The sequence below is a fragment of the Sciurus carolinensis genome, chromosome 8 (genome assembly GCF_902686445.1).
Source record: "Sciurus carolinensis chromosome 8, mSciCar1.2, whole genome shotgun sequence".
In the NCBI taxonomy this organism is placed as follows: Eukaryota; Metazoa; Chordata; class Mammalia; order Rodentia; family Sciuridae; genus Sciurus; species Sciurus carolinensis.
Window position 1 is genome coordinate 141,050,597 of NC_062220.1, and position 23,925 is coordinate 141,074,521.

Here is a 23,925-nt window from a genome sequence, read left to right on the forward strand (position 1 = left end):
GCTCATCTCAGAGACCACGCCTGAGCGGGTGGGGAGCCAGCCGACCTCACCCGTGTGGCCTCCCGCTTTGCTGGAGCAGTGGGCTGGCCATCTCCAGCAGGGGCCCCGCTCTGGAGCGCAGCACTTGCTCGCCCTGGTAGGAGGGGCAGCTGCTTCCTCTTCGCCCCGTGTCTCTAGTTACTGGGCTGACAACCTCCCTCCCTAGACACCTGGCATCTGTGACCAGCCTGCTGCGCCCACTGTCTACCAAGCGGCAGGCGCTTTTGTCCTGCAGCTCCTTCCTCAGCACCAGCAGCCCAGGGCTGGTCCAGCACATCTGTCCCTGCAGCAGTGAAGGGTCAGCAGCCCCTTTTCTCTCTCACTCCATGCCTTCCCCATGAAAGCCCACTTCCTCACACATACCTCAGGCATTGTGGAATTTATTTCCACCCACTTTGCACAACGCTGGGTACAACAGATCTTCAGGGCCACGTCTCTTAAACACCAAAGTAGTCTAACTTAGAGTTCGACTGCAGATTGCCCTCTGAGAGCTGGCCTAGCCCTGGGCTTGGCCTCAGTAGGGGAGCTCTCTGAGTGCACAGAATGAGCTTTTACCCAGAGCCTGGGGGGACAGTGTTAAGCAGAAGAGGCGGGGGGCTGCTGCTCCCCAAATATTCCCCAAATATCTGTGGGTGGAAGGAGTGAGCCTCCTGAAGAAAGGTGTTGAAAATAAGGCTTTTCCCTCTGCTCTGAGTGGTCTCCAAAATAGTCAAGGTTTTTTTGCAACAGGTGGACATTACAGCTGTATCCACTGTGATAAAATGACAGATTCAGAGTTAGTAGGAGGGAAACCATGATCATTTCTGGAAAATGTGTCCCTGTGGAACAAATTCAGTATGAGCCCAGCTTTTCTGAGACAGTGGTTTCCACTAAAGAGCATCCGCTCAGCTCCTCAATCTGACTCTTTGTTTTTGTCTTACCACTAAAGATTTTTTGACTTAAAACCCACCTCCGTAAAATCCTCTGTGTGGACGTGCCCATAGGTGAGCTCTGCAGCCATCACCAGACCACGCAGAGCCCATCTCTGTCCTCACTGCTGGAAACCCTGATCCTCCCCCAGGCTCTCTGGGCTCTCTGAGTCCAGACGATTCTCATAAGTGTGGCCACACAGGAGGTGGCTTTGTGTCCAGCCTCCATCACTGGGCACTGTTTTCAGGTTTGTGTATGTGTGGGACTCCCAGAACTGAGCTGTGCCTTCCAGCTCAGCTAACTCAGAGGCCTTCCACCCTGTAGGCATATTGAGCTGGGGAAGTCTTCACTTGGTGACTGTCCCATATATCAAAGGCTATTAAGCTCCACCCTAGTCCTTTACCCTCCAGAGACTGGTGGCGTGACCTGCTTTGGAGACAACCACAAAAGTGTTCAGATATTGCCGATGTCCCTAGTGGAATTGCTATTGGTTGAGACCCACCAAACTATCCGAACCTCTTCTCAAACCATACCCACTGCCATCGCCATTGAAGAGAATCAACATGCAGATTGAGGCCAAGAGAGGAGCCAGGACCCTAGCTCTCAACCCTGCTTTGTGTTGTACGGGCAATCTGCATTTCAAATTCATCTTTGCTGAAACCTGGCTGCTTTTTATTCAAATAGAATTTTCTTAAAGGAGTGGTTTTTAAAGTGCAACATGTAAACGAGTCATCTGAAGAGCTTGTTACAACACAGATTACTGGGTCTCAGCCCCAGAGGTCTTGATTCTGTAGCTATGGGAGGGGTACAAGAATTTGTATCACTATCCGTTTCCCAGGAGATGCTGGTCTCAGGGTTGTACTTGGAGAACTGCTGAGAGTATAGTCATCCTGCACTTGGTTATCCACCAAGAGTTTTGAACATATTGTCTCTCTGAGCCAGGAAGCAAACATAACTGTGAGACACGGTGGTAGGAGGATGTTGTGAGTAGAGTCAAGGGATTGTCTGGGAAACTAATCTGGAGTCCTGACAGCATGGAGCTGCAACATAGCCATGTCTAGAACTGCCAGTGTCTGAACCTGAGGGCATTGAATTATACCCTCTTTTATGAACATGTCCAGTCTGTTCCGCTGTTGTCATCTGATACCATCCTGAATCAATATCCATCTCTTAGAACACAATGGGAAGAGCTACTCCATGTGTTTTTATGTACTTCTGCATTTCTATTGTCTAGAAGTGGGATTCACATAGGTGGGTATCCAGAGACACTTGTCGAAGGAAGGAAAGTGTTTTCAGATGCAGGACTTTTCAGGTTAGTCACCAGTATACACCATGTTCTTGTTCTGCCTGGTGTGTGTCTCAATACCTCACAAGCTCTGCTATCTATTTATTTTTTTTTACAAAAATACCCTTAACCTCCATCTAAGGAAAATATTTGCAATCCTAGTTTTGATGTGTTACTTATATTTTTAACACATTGAACAAATACCCAAATATTGTATCTCGGGAAGGTCTATTTACCACCTACGATCCTCCTGCTTGCCATGGGGTGCTCATGTGCAGACTTTGGGACGCCATGCTGGACCGCAGCCAGTTCTTAATTGGGTCCACGGTGGTCTGACTTTTCCATGAATAATCATGAATTCTCCTAAGCCCTTTCTCATTTAGAGCTGCTCCTTCCAGGTCAGGGGTGAGGCAAAGAGGGAAGCTGCTCCCAAAGCTCTTGCCATATGCAAACTGTGAATAAATAAAAGATGAGCTCCTCGCAGCAGCAACTGATTCACCACCAGACTTGGGTGTGGATGGCAGCGTGGGGTGTGAGCAAATGAGTCCGGCAGAGACTTGTGGGTAGATTAATCAGGAGAGGCTCCAACAAGTCTTCTAAATGGACTGTTTTAAGAAAAACGACTTTTGAGATGAAGGGCATGATACTTTTTGCTCCCAGATGTATTTCTTGTATTGCACTTAAATTCATAAACCAGGATGTTCCCAGCCGATAGGTTATTTCTCATATCAGCGGAAACAGCCTTTATCAGCTGGCTCATTTTGTGAGGAGCCTGGATTTTTCTAAAGATGCTTTCCAGGCGGAGGGACCCTTCATCTGAAGAGTGGATGGTCTTCTTAGCACCTTCAGCTTTGGACTTGCTTATTGCATTAAGCCAATCTTCTTTTGTGATTTATATTTGTGCTGCTGTTCAATCCTGTCACCTCCTTCCCGAAGTCTCAATTTCCTCTCGGATCGCTTTGTCTCCATCATATCACTTTTGCAGCTCATTCATAGACTTGTCACTTCCCATTTAGGAACCGAGACAAAATGCTCATGATTATTTTTATGAGTGTCCACAATGACGAGTGCATTGATTGGCTCCTTAGGAGGGAGCTTTAGCTGCTCCCTTAGGGACTGTCCACTCTTCCAAAGCTCAGTTCTTTCTACAGTCTGCATTGCTGAGGATGTGAGGAAAAGTTGTAAATTTTTTTGTCATTTTTCTTTTCTTCAGGTGTCCTGAAGAAAGGCAAGACCATCTCCATATTGAACTCTGGAATAATTTTAAGTCGTGGTTCAAGACAAGAGGGAAATACATAGAAATGCAATTTAGTAAAAACTAGCCTGGCTGCATAGATTCGTATCCAGAGTCACATCCGGGCCTTATGAGGTAGTGACTCTCCTCCTTGTTGGAGCAAGAGGAGCACAGGGCTTGGTGTCAACAGCCAGGTCCGGATGCCACCACTTCGTTGCTCATGCGGCAACACCATTTAACACTGTGCATGTTGATTCCTTTATCTGCCGCGCAAGTGCTTCTGAGTGGGGGGATCTCTGAGAAGCCATGTGGGCAGGCAGGGCGCCGGTGAGTGAGCTCTTCCTGAGGCAGCAGCACCTCCCTGCTCCCGACTGGCTCCCTAAGCCCTTTTCTCTTTTAGAGGCTGTGGCTGCGCCCACCTAACTCTCTTCTTTTTACACTGATTTTTAAATTCAGTAATTGTTTGATTTAACAAAACTTGCCCCTGCAGAGCCCATGGAAGGGCTGGATCGGGCTATTGGGGGGGTCACCCCACAAACTTAGTGTTTGTTTGTTTGTTTTCTGTGTTGAGAACACTTGAAAGGTTTTCTCTTAGTGATTTTCAAACAAGCAGCACATTACTAACTGCAGCTGCTCCATTGTTCAGGGGTTTCTTGAACTTCCTCCTCCCAGCTGGACCTGTGGGTCTTGGGGTTCCCCCACCCCAGCCCCGTAGCCACTGTTCTGCTCTCTGTTCTGTGGGTCAGTCATTTAGATCCCTCGTGCCAGCCAGACCATGAGGAAGCTTCCCGTGCTTGCTTTCCCGCCGAGCCCGATGTCCGTCAGTCCACCCTCACTGGCAGGACAGGCTCCTACCGGCTGGCGGGGCTGCGTGCTACTCCCTGGTGAGCATGTACCACAGCTGCCTTTCCGTTCATCTGCTGGTGGGCATTCGGCTGCCCCTGCTGTGGTTGGTGCTGGGTGAACCCAGGCCAGCAGGTGCCTGCTGGGCGTGCCGATCTCATTTCCGGGGATTTATACCGAGGGGTGGGATTGCTGGCCTGCACACTGGTTCCAGGTGTAACTGTGGGAAGCTCCCGCTGCTTCCGCAGTGAGCGTGGGGGCGGACGTTGCCTCCGGGGTGTGCCGGGAGCCTTTCCCCACGTCCTCACTGGCACTGGGGCCTGTCTTTCTGATGACGGCTGCTCTCACTGGGGTGATCTGATGTCCCTGTTGATCAGTGACGACCACTCCTTAGGTGCAAGACTTATTGCTCTCAGGCCCCACACACCTCTGGGTGCAGAAGAAGCGAATCTCCTACGGGGTCAGGTCGTAAGGCAACTCTTACACTGGCTCTTTCAGAGTCCAGGTCACGCCTACGGGCTCCAGGGAATGGCTCCGGCCGAAGCTATATGGTCTCTGTGATTCCCGCCCAGCCCTGCTCCCTCCCAGCCAGGGGATTGGTCAGTTCCATTGGGGGAACGTGGGATCCTTGGGGAGGGCCCGTGCTCGGGATCCCTTGGTATGGACCTAGCCACCCCCCGGGCCTCTGGGAAGGGAAGGGACGTGGTCAGGGGAGAGCGGAGTCTGGCTTCTTTCTGGCCTGTGCCCAGGGGCTCCCGAGCGTGCAAGTGGTGGATCCCCCTCGTTGACCCTTGCCTCTCTGAAAGCATTTCCCCCTTAAGATCGCATAGGCAGTGTGCTCACCGCAAATTCACACTAGTGTGGCTCCACTGCCCCGTTCTACACAGAGGATGAGACTGTTTGGTAGAAGAGCAGGGAGAAGCAGCCACCGCTGGGATGCAAAGCCGGTCTTTGGGACCCAGAGTATTGAGCCCAGGCATCTCAGGATGCCTTCCCTCGTAGTGGCCAAGGCCGGAGAAGATGGGCCTCGGGAGGGGAGGCCGGAGCACTGGAACGCGGTCTCCCATCCTGCTCCAGAGAGGGGTTAGCCTCCTGGGATGGGAACGGCTCTACCCCTGGCTTTGTGACTCTCTCCACCATGCAAGGCAGCAGAGAATCACAGAGTCAGAACCCACCCTGAGACTTCTGCCAGCGCCTCTGAGAGAATGTCACGTGTCCTACTATTGGTCACTCCATTGCCGAGGGCAGCCAACAGAGGAAACCCGCACTGCTCGGCCCAGGAGCAAGGACCAGTGATGAGCAGCTCAGAAACAGAACCACGTCCCTGGAAGGACTGGCCAGCCGCAGCTGCCAGAAGGAGAGCACCGGCACCGAGGCGTGTTCAGCCGGCACCGAGGCGTGTTCGGCCGGCACCGAGGCGTGTTCAGCCGGCACCGAGGCGTGTTCAGCCGGCACCGAGGCGTGTTCAGCCGGCACCGAGGCGTGTTCGGCCGGCACCGAGGCGTGTTCAGCCGGCACCGAGGCGTGTTCAGCCGGCACCGAGGCGTGTTCGGCCGGCACCGAGGCGTGTTCAGCCTGTGAACTAAAGCCGCCATCCAGGCGTCCCCGGCCAAGCATGCTGGAAGAATTGGTGAGGTTAAAGTTTCAGGAGATGAAACATTGATGGGAGAAAAGGAAAAAGTGACGTTAAATGCGTTCAGTGGGATTGCAGGTAGAGCCATCTCATTCTTACTTGTAGGACCGTAGCCGACGCGTTCACTCATTGAAATACGCAGTGCTCACCGGGGGCCCCAGGAGCGCCCGCTGAGTGGAGCCCCGCCCGGGCTGTGTCAGCCAGTGGAACCCGTGCAGGCCGCCTTTCCAGAGGTATGAATTCTACGGAGGAGGACGGGAGCTCGGAAGCAGTCGGTATGATAAGTAATTGACATCAACGCGGAAAATGATACACGGCCTGGAATCCATTGGGGAAGGGGGTTGAGATTGATGTTGGAAAGCACATCAGATTTCACGTAAGATGAACGACAGGGCCGGTGTCAGGTGACATTTAAACAAGACTTAAAGAGGGTGAAGAACGGCTGCAGTCAATGTCCCCAGGCAGCGTCACATGACTGTGAACATGGCCCCAGATTGTCCCCAGGCAGCGTCACGTGCATTCACAATGGCAGGAGGCATTGCTGACCTTCCCACCCAGAGGCTGATTCTGCATCTCCCGCCTTGACCTCGGGTTTGGTCAGGTGTCTGGCATTGGCCAAGGGGCCATTAGCACGCATGACCCAAGCAGAGGTCATGAAGCGCACATGCACTGGGGCCCTCTCTCTGGCGACTCCCGAGCCCTGGGAGAGTCTGGCCTCCTCGAGGACAGGAGACACACCCACGAATCCACCACACCTGAGCTGAGGTGCAGCCACAGGATGGACCAGCGGGTCACTTCCACGGGCAGGGGACACTGCAGACAGGAACGGGGGCAAAGTCCCAAGTTCCTCCACTGTCCCCTGCTCATGGAGCATTGGCATGTGGAAGACTCAGAGAGGCCAGCACAGCTGGAATGGCCAGGAGCCAGGGCTGGGGAGGGGCAGGGCCCAGGCAATGTTGGCCCTCTGGGTTGTGGAGAGGACTCCGGGTTTTTTTTGTTTTTCTCCTTCTCCTTCTTCCTTCCCTCCCTTCCTCCCCCTCCTCCTCCTTCTCCTTCTCCTTCTTTTTGTGGGGTGAGCAGACTGAGAGGAGGACAGGATGTGGTGGAGATCAGGGGCCCAGGAGAAGAGCTGGAGATTTTGGGGAGGGGGCTGCCTCTCCCTCATGCAGACTGAGCTCCCCTGTCCCCGGTGCCTTTTCTTACTACATGGAGGGGACTATCTTGTCCCCCAGGTCAGAATTCTGGAGGCCGTTGAAATCCCTCCTCCTCCCCCACCCCCAACACCGGGTCAGTCACCAGAGCCGCAGACTGCACCTGCCCCGTCCCCGAGACGCGTCCTCTCCCCTCATCCCGGCTTCCCCGCTACAGATTCACATTCATCTAAAGAGACACCTGCACAGAAACATCTAGAATGACCAGATCTCTGGGTTCTGCAAGCCAGTCAAAGTGCCATATAGAAGGTGCCATCGCAGAAGGGAATGGAACTGCCCCCCTGGTCTTCCCACGCTGGGGGAGGAGTCCCCTAGAGCCCAGCGACTCCGCCCGCCCCAGGCTCGGCTGCTGGCTCCTGGGCACTCATCCAGGGTGGGTGGACGCAGCATGGCTGGGGGCTGAGCTTCGCTCTGAGGGTGACAGACGGCCTCTTCACAGGTCATCTAGGAGCCCCAAGATCACGTGTTGGCCCTGGGACTTTGGCTGTCTCCTTGGCAGCCCCTTGGCCAGGGCTGGCGGCACAGCCACGCAGGGTCAGTGTGGGAGGTGACCATCAGGAGGCCCAGTTAATGAGGAACAGCCAAAGTAACATTCAACCTGGCCAGTTGACTGCGTCCTTGATGTCAGAGGACATGGCACCCCGTCCTGCAGGGTGGAGGGGTGCCTCTCTGCTGCTCCCCAGGTCTCAGCTCTACTTCCCAAAGCCAAAGCTCACGGTAGCCACAGGGCACATCGTACACGCTTTGGGGCACCGTCCTGTCTCAGAGAGAGAGAGGCTGCCCTGACCTGTGCAGGAACTTGACCTTTTAGAAGGAACTTGGCCAGCTCTGTCCAGGCCCCAGGTTGACAGCCATGAGACCTCTTTGGTTAATTTACTTTTTAAGCAGGCATTCACTGCCATCATTTAGAAGATGAGAGATTTGGCCGGAATATCTGGGTTTCTGGTCTCTCTTGAGGAGTCCGTTCCTCGGGCAGCACGGGGCCAGAGTCTCGCCAGAGGGACAATTCTCGAAGCTGAGTGCCAGCTGTGCCCTGGGTGGGGACGTGCTGTTGGTGCAGCAGACCCCCTACACTCCTGGTGCCCGGCTGAAGCAAAGGCCGGGTCCCTCGTCCCTTCTCAGTAAGCAAAGGTGATCACTTTTCCTTTGCTGGAGGCAAATTTTTCTGTGACTGTGTTTATTATAAGCAACTAAATGAGCTTATAATAAACAGTGAGCTTGGAGGAGGCGGGGAGGAGCCTGTCTCTGTGTGAGGCTCTGAGGCTGGGAATTTCGAGGTCTGAGCTGACCGAGCGCAGGCCCGGCTGAGCAGAGGTGGGACTCATTTGCTAGACAAACCGATCTGAACCCAGGTGGAAATCATTGCACTGAATTTCAAGTCTGAAGCCAATTAACCTGAGCCGGGTGGAACCTGGGCTGAACCTATTTGTTTTTTAAATTACTGCCTATTCTCTGAATTGAACTCAAAGCTGAACTTGGAACTCAGAATGCCCACTTCTGCCTCTGAGGAGAGAAGCTCCAGGGCCCATCCCTGCTGCGGCACAGAAGCAGACGGGGCCGGCGGGCCTGGGGCACCGAGGACCGCTTACCTGTGGAACGCATCCCTAAGGTTCTGTTTGCCGTCCTCACCAGAGCGGAGAGGACAGAGCAAGGACCACCCTTCCATTCCGAAGGACTTCTGAAGACAAAACGAAATGAAACAAACACAGGATAACCGCCTGATCGTGTGTCGGCACGAGAGGGAAGTTCCACCTCTCCAAGCAGAGAATCCAGCATCTCCGTATTCTCGCCTGGCTACTCAGAATCGGTTGTTCTACCGGGAGTGCTTGAGCTGACCTCTGTACTGAAACCAGTCTGTCCTCTATCACCTATTTACTTATGGCGCGCCTGACCACCTATGTCTACCGTCTGCGGTCTAGGTCCGTGTCCGTCTGTCCTCTTACCTACCTATCCTCCTGGAGCATCAACTGCATACCCCCTAGCCGTCACCCACGTCTCTTCGCCACTGAATTTAAGCCACTCTGCTCTGAAGTTCGGTGCACACAGGTCAATGGAAACATTCTTGTTTTGGGGAGGTTGTTTCAGCCTCTGGAAAACCTCTCAATTGAGCTGCTTCAACCTTAATTCCTCTGACCCACCAGGAAGCTGCCCTGGAGCCGCAGACCCTGGTACTGAGCTGCTGATTGGCTGCTGCAGAGCCATGAGGTTCAGAGCGAGCCAGAGCCTTCTGCAGGGGCCTCGGGCTGTTCTGGGGGCCTCTGCCCGAGAGGATGATCCGGGATGTCACCTGCTCACCTGTGGAGTGTGCAGAAGCCTTGGACATTTAAAATGTGGGTAGCCAAAGGCTCCCGCACACCTTCAGCTTGCGCCCTGTCCCTCCAGTTCACGCGGCCCTAGCTCAGCCTCGCCTCTCTCTGCCTTGGCTGGGCAGGGCCTGGGACCCCGTCTCCCAGCCACTGACTCGGGTGAGCCCTCGTGGAGAAGGGTCCAGATGCCCTACAAGGACAGAGGGCCTTGAGCTTCCGCTCCACGCTGCGACACCTCTCCTCACCGCCTCACCCGGCCGCCCTTCCTTTGTCTCCTGGTTCATCAGAAGTCTCCTTGATCTGCTCCTGAGCCAGACTGCCTGGGCTCAAACCTGGGCACATCCTTGACCTCTGTGCACCTCAGTGTCCTCATGGGCAATGCAGAACCGTGCCAGGACCAGAGCAGTCGCCGGCGGGGAAGTGATGCTCTTACCCTGACTCACTACATCATATAGCCATTGCAAACTCAGGGCAAAAACAGACCATTTCACTTATTCGGAGTTAATTTTGTATGATCCTAACATTTTATGAGTGTTCAGAATTCATAAAACTAACGTAAAACCAAATTCTTAATACATTCTAGATATTTCACATATTATGAAGAGGGAGATCACGAGCAAAGAACATGATGCATAAGGAGTGACGAGCGCCGCATTAGTCAGCCGCCTGCTGCTCCTGGCTCCTGCTCAATGCTCCCAATCCCTCCCCCCAGGTGAGCGAGACCACGCGTGTGCCAGCCACGGGGAAGCGAGCAGAGCGTGCCACCCTCAGGCCTGCCCGTGCACCCCCAGGTGTGATTCCGCCCTCTCCCAGCTTCCCTAGCTGGCCACAGCAGAGTCCAGGGGATGTAGGTGCCACCAGCTTGGAGGACGGTGGGGACAGCAGGTGCTGGACTGTCAAGCAGCAGAGAAACCTCTTCCTGCCATCAGGCCACCCCAGATACAGGGAGTGCTGCTTGTTGCAGCAGCAAACCTCAGCTTGTCGCATACACGCTCAGGTACCAGGCAGGAGCCCAGGCCAAAGAGGCCAGGCGTGCCGGCCCAGGGTGCTGGGGGGTGCCGCACAGCAGGGCACGGAGGGGTCAGAGGTGAAGGCTGAATCTTGTCACTTTCTTGTTCCCTTCAAGTTAGGACAGCGTGGGGTGGAGCTCAGGGCAGAGCGTGTGTAACAGGTGCCAGTCCCCAGGTGAGATCCTGAGACCCGGAAACAGAACGCGCCGCCTACCTGAGCCTCGGTCACAGGCCAGGGCCCCGCCCATGCCCACAGAGAGAGGTGCAGCTTCCACCGTGTGGTCACGGAGGTGACGCCCTGCCGTCCTCCCGGGGCCACAGGGCCATCCTGGACCCTGCTCTCCCTTTTCCTGTGAGCCGAATCTACCTGTCAAGAATCGGAGCCTCGCACGCGTCCCCAGAGAGGCCCCTGTGCTCCCTGCCGGCGGCCACAGCCCTCACTTTAACAAAGTCACGTGTGATCACAATACATCTATGCGTCACCTGTGGTTTTGTTTACGACCATTTTTTTTTAAAACCTCTTCTTTATACCAACTGCGTTTTTTTTTTTTTTTTTTTTTTTTTTTGCAGTGCTGGGGATTGAACCCAGGGCCTTGTGCTTGCAAGGCAAGCACTCTGCCAACTGAGCTATCTCCCCAGCCCACCAACTGCTTTTTGAATGTAGTTTGGTCCTAAGAAAGACTATCCACAAGATCACAGTTGGGTTTGCAGACGTGTTATCCTAATAAATAACACGACAACACAGAGCGACTAGGGAGAGCCTTCTCGTCATCTGTGCGGTGGCACCTTAGAAATCGCCACATCCTAGGACTCAGGACGCAGCACTTCCTTAGAGCCTCGTGGCTCTGTGGGCAGCCCGGCCTCCAGAGCCCAGCCGAGGCCCCTCGGGGTTGTACCCTGGGGTCCTGCTCCCTTGAACGGCATTACACTCCGGCTCCTACCCAGTGGGATGCTGCTGCGGGGTCCATGCAGGGCCATGACCACAGAGGACACATCGAGGCTTGCTGATGAGGTTCTGCACGTGCCAGCCCCACCATCAGACTCTCTGCTGCCCACGAGGCAGGTCCTCCCTGACCCTTCATGGGCAGTACACGTCCTGGTTGGCCCAGGCCAAGGTGGGTTTGCACCAGGAATCACTAAGAACGTCCCCTTGAATTCTCACAAGTGACCCAGGGTGAGGAACGCACCAGAGTAGGTCCTGCCTGTGGTCACAGCTTGGCTGTCCCCTCCGACTGCGTTACTCCCTGGGCACTGGAGCCCTGGCCGCCGAGTTCTGGCTTGACATGCCGGCCACTTCCTGTCCGGGGGGATGGCCCACTTTCCACTCTGCCCAGGGAGAGGGTGTCACCCATGAGTCTGGCTGTGTCCTCTCCAGTCCCGGCCTCGGCCACTAGCATCAGCTGAAGGTCCCCACCGCGCTCCCAGCCGCCTGCCCCGTCCAGGCCCCGCTTCCCGCGTAGTTCAGGACTCCTGGCTCCTGTCTGCCGTTCCTCGAGCAGCCTCCTGATGCCTGCCCCCCACAGCTCTTTCCCTGCTGCGGCAGCTGGGTCTCCAACAGCAAGATGGATCCTGGCGCTCACCGGATGCAAGCCCAGCCCAGGCCCGTGCCATGAGCCTCAGGTGTGCCCCTGCGTGCAGCGTCACCAATGGGCATGGCAGCCGCCCTCCCCAGTTCTTCACAACAGGACCGAGCGGCTCTGTCACCACGCGTTGGTCTGCTTCCTGCCCCTGGGCACTGGGACAGCCGTTGGCCAAAGGAACTGGGCAGGTTCTGAGAGCAGGCTGGGCAGATTCAGGTCCTCTGGACCCTTCCCTGAGGACCCCACTGCTGCCACGTGGACAGCCTGAGCTGGCCTGTCAAAGGCCGCCACTCACAAGACCAGTCGCCACACCCCGGCCTGCCAAGCAGCAGAATGAAGGAGGCCGTCCTAGATGGGCCAGAGCTGGGTGAGCCGAGCCGGAAGGAGCACCCCCGGGGGACAGCAGGCTTCCTGGGGAATCCCTGCCCGCTGTGCCGAGCCATGACGCCTCGGGAGCTCTGGTTTGCGGCATCATCGAGACCCTGCAGCCACGTCAGAATCAGAGACGGCGTCAGCCCCCGGTGAGCTCTGGTGAGTGCCTGCAGTCTGCACACTGCGCCCCGAGGACAGGCCGGGGTTATGCCCCGCAGTCAGGTGAGGGTCGCGACGGAGCAGGGCTGCTGCCCACCCGATGGGCACGAGGTCAGCAGTTGCCCTGTGTCGTTCAGGAGGTGTTATCCAACAGCCCTGAGGAGCGGAAGGGGGACAGAGAGGACGCGAGGGACAACCACCAGGCGAGAAAGGCCAGAACGCACGGCTGGCTCGGTGACGCAGGAGACGCGGGCCAGCGAAGGTGGCACCTAGGGAGCTGGGAGACTAAGGCCAGACTGACTCTCCAGGGCCCAAGGTCCTCTGCCCAGCCAGCTGGTGCTGGGCGCCCCACCTGCGGAGCCAAGACGGCGCCAATCTGCAGAAGGTCTCGTGGCAGCAACAGGAAGCCATTCAGACCTGGAGGGGCTCGGGAGCAGAGGAGGGGTGAGCAGCAGCCCTCTCCAGCAGAGCGGCCCAGAGCTCCAGCCCTGCCTTCCGTCAGAGGGCGTCCGCCCACAGGGCAGCCCTGGCTGCAGCCTCCCGCCATCAGCTCCTCGCTCAGCCTCCACCAGGGTCAGCTCCGCCCCACCTCCATCTGCGGCTCTCTCAGACCAGGATTCCCTGCCTCAGGGACTTTGCACCCACCGTTCTCCTCTCTGGTTCCCAAGACTCGCTCACGACTGCCCATCGAATCTGCTTTCAAAGTCAGCTTTGCAGTGATGAGCACGCTCGATGACCACGATGACCGAGTACCCAGACGTGCGGGCACACGCACACCCCTGAAGAGCCAGCGGGCACACGGGAACGTACTGGCACCATCACGGCACCATCACAGACAACGTAGGACACACGTGTGTAAAGCAGCACACGTGCAGTCACACGTACGGTCACACGTACGGAGTACGGCTTGGACATGATGCACGAGAAAATGTCTCCCACTCTCTCCTCTGTGGAGGAGACTGAGATTACACACAGGAAATGACAGCCTTTCCCTATGGAAAGAGGACAGACGTGAGACAGGACACACACACGTATCTACACGCGTGTGCACAACGGCACTGCGGCATGAGGTGAGCTGTTCGTGTGTGCCTGTCTTCTCTGCGCCCGCACATAGGAAGCTGCGGTCTGAGCTACGTCACAGGACACCAGGAGCCATGAGCTGGCAGCCACCGTCCCCAGCCGCCCCCCGGTTGGAAGCTCATGAGAACAGGGCTGTCTCTGCTCTGGCCGGCTCTGCAGCGCCCGAGACATTCCGTGACGTCTCCCGAATGGCTGGTTTTACACCTCATGACCAGGAGCGTTAGTGGGGCCTTCCCCTTCTGCACGGGGTCTCGTCCTACCTCACAGCACCTTCCCCAGGGCTGGGCGCACCTCTGCTCTTCACCAACGCCCCATCCTGCCCGGGGCAGCCTGGTCCCTGCTGCCCGACCTGGGCTTAGGTCTGCGGCGAGGCCTGGCCTGCAGCACCCCTGGGCCCTCCCTGCTGCACGATTGGCCGAGAGAATCACTGCTCAGGATCTCGAGGCTCCCAAGAGGAATCTTGCTCCCCCTGCGCCTCCCGTGGCTCCGTTTTCCTAGGGAGTCTGTCCTCCCTAGCTCCACTCGGAAGGGCCCGAAGCACGGTTTTCATCTCAGTCACAAACACTCATTACAACTTCCAGCACTTTCTCTCTCCGGATCAAAGACCTTCCCCTGGGGGAAGACGGCAGAAGCGTCTATAACTCACCCTGAAATTGAAATGGAGACTCTGAGGGCAGCTCTCCCAACAGGAACCACAGACGCTGACGGGCCAAGAACGGAGGCCCCCTCTGGACACAGAGGCCCCCTTTGGAGTGCGAGACACTCACACAGGGCCACACACACACACACACATGCACACGCACACACACGTTTGCCTCCAATTCCCCTGGTGATGTCAACTCTGTCGTTCCCAGGTTCAGGAACGTGGCTCTGGCTGGGCACTAATTAGGCACCACTGTCTCAGTGAGTGAGGTTCCCTGATGTAAGTGGGGGTCACGGTCGCAGCAGGCACACGCAGATCCACATTAAGTGTGCCGTGGAGACAGGCTCACCGGCAGAGAGCGGACTCCTAAATCATGCCCGGCAGGACATGGCGAAGTTGAACTGCCAAAGGAAAATCCCACAGTTCCGTGCCGGTTACACGCTTTCTGTTGGTGATCCTGAATGTTCAGAGGTATGAATGACGAATGGCCTGCGTCTCATGCCTTAACGCACCTGCGTCAATGTTTCCCTCTCCTTACAGCAATTTCTTTTCAGTCACAATAGACGCCAAATCAATACTTTCCATCACAGCAAAGGAGGGGAGTCAGCAAGGCTCACCCTGGTGGCCCTTAGGAATCTGGAAGGCACTGACCTGCAAACCAAGTGGCCACCACCGGGAAGCCCTTGACCCTCTGACTGGGTGGTGCATCCATGTGAGTGGACCCAGTTCCTGGTCAGTCCCGGACACAGGGCCAGGCCGGTCCATCTCTGACCTGTTTTATCCCATTTTCTATGCCTCTCATTTCCTCGGGAGCTGAGATCCCTGCTAGTCTTGATTTTGACCATCAAGGAGAAAAATCTACACAGAGTGTTCCAACACACATCTCCAGGAGCAGATGAAGGAATATTACTCAGCCTTAAAGAAGAATGAAATTCTGGCATTTGCTGGTAAATGGATGGAGTTAGAGAGTATCATGCTAAGTGAAATAAGCCAAACCCAGAAAAAAACAAAGGCCAAATGTTTTCTCTGATATGTGGAAGCTAATTCACAATAAGTGGGGGTGCTAGGGAAGAATAGAGTTACCTTGTACCAGGTAGAGGGGAGTGAAGGAAAGGGAAGAGGCTATGGGGGTAGGAATGATAGTAAGAGAAACAGACATTATCACCTCATGTGCATGTGTGACTGCATGACCCATGTGATCCTGCAATATGTGCAATCAGAAAACAGAGATCACACTCCATTTATGTATGGCCTATCAAAATGTATGAATGCATTCCACTGCCATGTACAACTAATCAGAACAAATAAAAAAACAGAAAGACTATCAAAAATAAGAAGGCTGTGGTGGCAGCTTCTGCTGAGTCTGCCTGGGCCTCTCCTGCACGGAAGGCAGGGGCCCCGCCCACTCTGCAGCCACCCGCGACCTCCACCATGCACCCTGTCCTCAGCAGGCTTACGGTCCAGTAAGGAGAGTCAGACGATGAATAGATCAGTGCAAAGATGCACACGTGCACCTGCGAAGAAATAAGCAAACACGCAGGCACTGGAGCAGGGAGGGGGAGGCACAGCACGCAGTGCCCCCAGGTGTGCACACAGTGTCCCCGAGGTGTGCAGTGTCCCTGAGGTGTGCACACAGTGTCCCCGAGGTGTGCACAGTGTCCCCAGGTGTGCACACAGTGTCCCTGAGGTGTGCAGTGTCCCTGAGGTGTGCACACAGTGTCCCCAAGCTGTGCACAGTGTCCCTGAGGTGTGCATAGTGTCCCCGAGGTGTGCACACAGTGTCCCTGAGGTGTGCAGTGTCCCTGAGGTGTGCATAGTGTCCCCGAGGTGTGCACACAGTGTCCCCGAGGTGTGCACACAGTGTCCCCGAGGTGTGCACACAGTGTCCCTGAGGTGTGCAGTGTCCCTGAGGTGTGCATAGTGTCCCCGAGGTGTGCACACAGTGTCCCTGAGGTGTGCAGTGTCCCCGAGCTGTGCACAGTGTCCCCAAGCTGTGCACAGTGTCCTGAGGTGTGCAGTGTCCCCGAGTTGTGCAGTGTCCCCGAGCTGTGCACAGTGTCCCCGAGCTGTGCACAGTGTCCCTGAGGTGTGCGGTGTCCCCGAGTTGTGCAGTGTCCCCAAGCTGTGCACAGTGTCCTGAGGTGTGCAGTGTCCCCGAGTTGTGCAGTGTCCCCGAGCTGTGCACAGTGTCCCCGAGCTGTGCACAGTGTCCCCAGGTGTGCACACAGTGGCTCAGGGGGTCCTGCTGAGAGGTGGACTGAGGGAGCAGGCCACCCACACGCCTCGGGGGAGAGGCCAAGCAGAGGCGGGGAGGGCAGCCCATGTGCAGGGCAGCTGTGGAGACTGCGGCGCAGCAGGAAGGAGAGGTGAGGGGTGTGCAGGATCGAGGGGCCTGCAGCAGCGTGCAGCCTCATGTGCTCGGCCTGCTGTGAGCCCCGTTTCTCTGCTGGGGTGGGAGGGACGCACGGAGGGCCTCTGAATTTGCACTTTGCACCCTGGCTGCTCGAGAGGAGGCAGGTGGGCAAGGGAGACCCGGGAGGCCAGCAAGGAGGCCGTCACCTTGATCTAGGGGAGATGTGGTGCCCTGGACTGGGGAAGGAGGGTTGGATTCTAGATGTATTTTGAAGCACGACCAACGGGATTTGCGGGAGGTTGGATGTGGGAGAAAGAAAGAAGAAATCGAAGATGAACCAAGATATTGGCCAGAGCAAGCGGAAGGAGCTGCCATGTTTAACAAGAAGAAGATTCCGGAACAAGCGGGTTGCAGTGGCGGATCATGGAGGGACTCACACTGTCTTGCTTCTCCCCTACCCTTGACTTCTTGCTGAGCTCTTAAGGGCAGGATCGTGCCCCTGGTTTTGTGGCCCTGGCATGGAGCCAGCACCTGGTGGGGCTTCGGCTTGCGTCTGCCAGTGGCCTTCTGGGTGGGACAGGTCCTCCCTCCCTGCCAGGCAGAGAGGTGAGGGTCCCTCCTGTTCAGAAGCAGCGGGGCCCGCTCTGCCTCCTGGGGCTGTTGGCAGGGCCTGGCTCCCCCAGTTGCTGGGCGCTCCCCCAGGGAGGCCCTCCTGCCTTGTCAGCCAGCCGGGCTCTGGGCTGGGTGGCGGCCTCACAACCCATTCTCCTCTGCTGCCCCAAGCCTGCTACCAGGTCCCCAGAGCGGCCTCATCCCAGCTCCTCCCACCTCCCGCCTGCCTTTATCTTGAATCACGTGTGCATTCAATTTAAAAAGAGGAAGAGGAGGCAGCAGGGAAGGAGGCAGGGATGGGGTTTAGGCCGTGGGCTGTCCCTCACTCCCCCAGGAGAATCTTGTGGGAGGGTCGGGAAAGGAGGGAACCGAGGGCGGTTCCTTGTCTCCCTCGGCCAGTTTGGGAATCGAAGCCGGGGTGACCGTACACTAAACTCCACTGACCTCACAATCGCAAGGCTGCAAGATCATCCTGGGCCACAGGCAGCCAGCCCTGCGCTCCTCCTCCTGCCCCTTGCAGCCCCGGTGGGTGGAAGGTGGCCGCCAGCAGTGTGGTGGTCCTGCAGCCCACCACTGCATCCCCAGGGGTCAGGAAGACGCCCACAGCACTTGGCACACAGGAAGGTCAGGGGGAAGCCGGCCCAGAGACTGGGGAGCCCCTCATTCTGCTCTGCCTGGGGCCTGGGAGGACCCCTGACGGGAGGGGCAGGATCCCCGAGGGGGCAGGGCTGGGGGCCCCAGGCCCGTGGGTGGGCCAACGGCCATGCTGCCGGGACAGGGTGCCAACTCGCCTTCACCACGTCTTCGTCGGAGGACCTGCACTCCACGGACTCCAGCAGACCGGTCACCGTGCCGTCCTCCTCCACGGAGACCACCTTCACGGGGACGGCCACGGTCTTCCCCGTGAGCATGGCCGTGTTCAGGATTTCCGCCTCCTGGAAGAGGAAACACAGCTTCCGTCACACCTGGTCCCGGCGGCCCGGCCCTCACCTGCGCAGGCGGCCACGGCCCAGCCTTCGTCCAGGCTCAGGACTCCTGGGTGGTACCAGCCCAGGGGCCAGGGAGGCCCGGGGTCATCGTCCGCCCTCCCCTGGATTTCCACAGGGAGGACATGCGGGGAAGGGGCAGGAGCGGGGTGTGGAGCGAGTCCAGGCAACGCTTCCCAAACCTTCCCACGGCCAGGCAACCTTCCCATGCCTCCCAAAGCTCCCAGCGACCATCCCAGCATCTCGTTTTATAGACCGCACAGAGAGCTTTCGTAACTTGCCCAAAGCCACACAGCTTGAGTAATGAAGGTGGAGTTCGAACCCAGGAATCTGGGCTCCTGAGTCCACTCGTGCATTAGAGACGCATGTAAGTCTAAACTTGCACATGGCGGTTCCGACCCCGCCCTCCACCACCCCCAGAGGCCAGGCGAGGCGTCCAGAGCCTTTCCTTCACTTTCCTACGGTTTCCAGACCTTGGGGTCCTGGCCTCTGTACGGTTGCAGCGATACCCCCACAGTGGCTTGCCACACCTGTGCAGAGGGTGCGCACACACACACACACACACACACAAGAACACACACACATACACACAGACACAGGACCACACACACAGACACACAAACACAGGAGCACATACACAGGAGCACACATGCACACCCCCCCACACACATACACATACATACAAACACACATATACACAGGAGCACACACACACACATACGCATAGGAGCACTCCCACACACAAACACACAGAGGAGCACACACACATGCACACACACATACACACACACAGGAGCACACACACACACACACACACACACAGGAGCACACACACATAGGAGCACACACACATGCAGGAGCACACACGCATGCACACACACATACACATACACACAGGACCACACACACACATACACTCAGGAGCACACATACACACATACACACGTGCATAGACACACATAGGAGCACTCTCACACACACACACACAGGAGTACACACACACATAGGAGCACGCACACACACAGGAGTACACACGCACACACACACAGAGGAGCACACACATACACAGAGGAGCACATACACACACACACACACAGGAACACACACACACACAGAGGAGCACACACACACACACACACACATACACATACACACAGGAGCACACACACATAGGAGCACAGACACATACAGGAGCACACACGCATGCACACACACATACACATACACACAGGACCACACACACACATACACTCAGGAGCACACATACACACATACACACGTGCATAGACACACATAGGAGCACTCTCACACACACACACACAGGAGTACACACACATAGGAGCACGCACACACACAGGAGTACACACGCGCACACACACACAGAGGAGCACACACATACACAGAGGAGCACACACACACACACACACACAGGAACACTCACACACACAGAGGAGCACACACACACACACACACACACACACACACACAGAGCGTGGTTTCGCCCTGAGCGCTTCCTTCCCCGTGAGCCGCGCTCAGTGCTGCCCGCTGCCCGCTGTTGCTTCGGGAGCTGGAGGACCCAGGCCCCCGGCCGTCTGCCCCGCGTCTGACTCCAGGCCAGTCACCTGTGTCTCCTGCAGCCTGGGCTCCCGGCCGGCTGCTCTGCTCCCACAGGCCGGGCGGGCGGAGAGCCCATGGCTCCGGGGGCTGTGAGGCCAGCGCTGGCCTCTCCCCGCCTGCCCCTCCTGGTCTGCGGAGGCCCCAGGCGCCAGGAGTCCATCTCCACCGCCTCCCCCAGAGCCAGGAAGTGGTTCCATCTTCCCTCACATGAAGATCCAGGACCCCACACCCCAAACCCAGCTGCCAGCACCTCCAGGCCCTGTCCCTGACGAGCGCGCTCAGTCCCAGCTCATCACAGGCGGACAGCGTCCCCACGTGGCCAACACCCACGTGGCCGCTCGCCTGTGCCTCTGCACCTGCCGGCCTGGCCTGTCCTCCGTGCAGCAGCAGCAGAGTGCTGGCCAGCGAGCCCGGGGGTGTGGGTTGACCTGGCCTCGTGGCTACTTGGTCAGCCTGCCCCCGTGATGGACGGAGCTGCAGGGGCTGTGCCCGTGGAGTCCCAGGCATCGCGTCTCCATGGCACCCGAGTGCGGGGGTAGCAGCCTGCGGGCGCACAGCCCATCACGCTGAGCCGACTTTCTGTTTCTTACCGCAAGGTCCTGCATCCTCCACGGGAGGAGCTCGACCTTTGGGATGCAAATACGTGGGGTTTCTCTGGATTTCAACTGTAAGAGATGGACTCCGGGTGGGAGCGCCCCCGACTTAGAGACCGCGCCTCACGCGGAATCCCGCAGGCCTCCTGGCCCCGGCCTCCACGCTGCCTGCTTCCTCTCCTGAGGGCCCAGTTTGACTTCATTGTATTTTGGGTAAAAATGTAATGACAAATGATGGGGCGAACTCCAAATATAAGGCCGCTTCCCATGGCCTCCAGGAGGGGAAAGCCCACCCCCCATTTCCACTCTCAGGGGAAGTGAGTGGAGGCTGGGACTCTGGTCCACGCTGGCTTGGACCAGGTTCATCCTGAGCCCAGGATACACCAGCACAGACCCCTTGAGCACGCATTTTGTCCTTCCCGCGGGCAAGTCCCCATGCTGCTGTGCCGCCACAGGGCTGTCTGTGTGCCCTGTGGCATTCTTGGGTCCCTGGCAACACCATGGCACAACTCAGGGCTCCTGAGAGGCTGGAGGGGGCAGAGAAGCAGAGGCTGGGGGGCACATTCCTGAGGTGGTCGCGGTACCTACGGTGAAGCCACCGGCATTTTCTTGAGCAGAACACATTATCGTCTATTCCAGGGAAAGAGCAACTCTCCCTCTTTTGCTAGAGAGCTGACAGCCCATGTCTAGTGTGCGTCCCTCTGGAAACAGATCCTAGGAAGCGGCTCCAGAGCAATTCATCTGAGGGGTTCGGGAAAGTCCAGGAGCCGGTGGGGATGCAGGAGGCAGAGGCTGACATCCCCCGCGAAATGCGTTATCTTGTGTGTGTGTGTAAACACACGTACTTCGGTGCACTGAGGTCTATTAGGATCCCCTGCAGGGGAAAGTTGTAAAATACACACGGAGGAAGAGTTCCACCGCGGCTGCTTACCGAGGGGGCCGAGGTATTGATAGACTAGCTCCAGGAGCTGCCGGGGTCCAACGCCTGTGCCCGGCCTGCTGTGTGCAGGTGAAGCCCGCTGCTCCTGCCTCAGAGGGTGGCCCTCGGGCCGGGGAGGAGCTTGGCCCTGGAGGGGCGTGGGGAGCAAGGGCCCGGGGCTCTGCAGACTCTGCTTCCACACGGGCGGGATGGCTCATCACACAGAGGACCGACGGGTGGACCCAGGGTCGGCGCTGACCCCTTTTGCTTTAATTTCCTGGTGTGTCTGTGTCCTGGTTCTCTGCTCCGAGTACCAGCACTGACCTTTGTTCATGTTCACTCTTAGAATTAATTTTAAAACAGAGAAGAGAAAAAGAATGTCACCTAGGTCTGTGGACGTCTCCTCTTTAAGGAGGCAGACGTCAAGCTACCTGGCACACAGGTGTCTGGAGGAGGTGTGCAAAGGGCTGTTTCCTACGGGGTGCTAGTGAGGCCTAGAGAATGGGGTCCGCTCTGAACAAACGGGTTTGAGTTCTGTATCGAGAAGAATTTCCCCATGACCTTTTTTTATTTTTGTAAGGGAGGCAGTGCCTCTGAGGGAGGGAGGCTGTCCAGGTTGCTGGCTTCACTATTTTCTCTTCGGGAAACTTGCCTGTCCTTGCATAAGTCCTGCAGGGACACTGGCCAAGGAGCCTGCAGGCATGTCGGACCCTCTCCCTGGAGTGCGGTGGATCCCCTTTGGCCCTGAGCAGCCTGCAGGTGCCCTGGGGCCTTGCTCTGGCTCTCCCTGGCCCCTGCCTTCCTGAGGCCTGCTGGCCCAGCTTCCTGCCTCCTTCCCTCGGACACCCACCCGCATCCTTCCAATAAATGCCTTTTTCAAAAACTTAACCGGGTCAGTTTCTTTTGCTTACGAAGTACCCTAATTAGTAAAGTTGACCTGGAAGGTAATTAGATGAAAGCAGAGTGGTTTGTGAGGTTTCCTTTAAACTCTCATCGAGATGCAGGCTTTGTACTTCTTTAGCCATTTTCAATCTCAGTTCTTGCTTAACAATTATCAATCTAATTGTTGAACTTGCAAATTGAATGCTGCCTAAGCAGAGCCTGGGACCAGGGCTGTGAAGCAGCGGTTCATTTGCAGGAGGTCAGGGAGGGAGGGAGCCGTGGGGACAGGGCCCCAGCGGGCTCCACCCTGCAGAGGCCTCACCTCTGGGGACTGTCTGACCAGCAGCAGCTTCTACTCCTGGGCTGCAGGCCCCCGGGGTCTGCAAATTGCAAGGTTGGGCACAGGCTTCCAGGAGGTCAGGGAAGCCCAGGAGCACCAGGTGGACAGCTGTGTGGAATGACCTGAGGTGGGGACAGGTGAGGCAAGGACAAGTCTTCACTCACAGAAATGCCCAGCATGTAGGAGGCTGAGGGGGTTGAGGGACCAGAGACGTGGGCTCCAGAAATGTCACTCAGTTGCTCCCCTGTGGGGAGACACATCCCCCATGATAGCCAGGTATTGCATAAGTATCTTTGAAAAAGAATCCCACCTGGCTTCTCATTTGCATGGTGGCAGGTGGCCAGCATTTACGGGAATTCGCACAGCAGGTTTCAGAAGCACAGCTCTTGTGTGTGCTGGGAGCCAGGGAGAGACGGTAAGCTCCCTGAAGAGACCACACCTACCACCTCACCAATCAGGCAGGGCTGGACCGGCAGTGCTGACCCCGCAGGCCTCAGGAGGGACGTGCCCACCCTGATCCAGGCCCATGCTGTCAGGACTGACTCTCTGGGGAGCCAGACAAGCTTCGGGAACACAGCTGGGATCTGACAATACTTAGTAGCTTTCTTATTTTCTTCTGATGCTTTGGGAACATTTTACTGCCAAATATACTGGGCAACACTAACGCTCAGGTCAACCACAGACCACGCAAGGTGGTATCACTTGACGGTCCCAGTCACCTAACAACACATGCATCAGTACATAGCACCATGATGACTGCGTTTGCCTATTAGAACAAACACAAAAGAAATAACCAACAGTAAATAAAACATGTCCTCCATTTCTTCCGTTTTTGCACATTCTTCAAAAGGCCTTGGAGGCAATGTGGAGTTTTAGGACACGAGTGTCGAGGGATCTAGCGGCAGACCACAGAATCCGCTCCAGCTTGCTTCAACAGAAACGAATGCATTAGGGAAAATCCATGGGACTGAAGAGATGCCAGCCAAGGTCAATGTCAGAACTACGGAGTGGGCCTGCCAGGGACCTGCTGAGTCTATCAGAACTACAGAGCTTACCTATCAGAGAGATGGTTCTAGAACCTCATTGTCTCTCCTGCACCTGAGCCAGGAAAGTGCATGCTTCCCCAGGGCGGAAGCTAAATACGGAGCAGGTGCATCCGATGGGTGGGGCGGGGCCTACCAGACTGCCCCTGCACAGCCCTCACTCTCAGGGAGACCGGGTGGAGTGGATTCTGGGAATTTGCCAGGGAAGAGGGACCCAGAACAGTGGGGGCTGTCCTGAGGAATCTTGGACAGTTGCCAACAATGGATTCCCACTAC

The 23,925-nt window shown here is 56.7% G+C and overlaps 1 protein-coding gene across 1 annotated transcript in view; it reads right to left on the bottom strand.

Moving 5' to 3' along the window:
• The window catches only part of Tmem132d (transmembrane protein 132D), a 526,990-nt gene that overhangs the window by 56,560 nt on the left and 446,505 nt on the right, over positions 1-23,925 (bottom strand). The window contains 1 exon segment of the mRNA XM_047561780.1: positions 18,061-18,204. Coding sequence (XP_047417736.1) covers positions 18,061-18,204 — 144 coding nt within the window.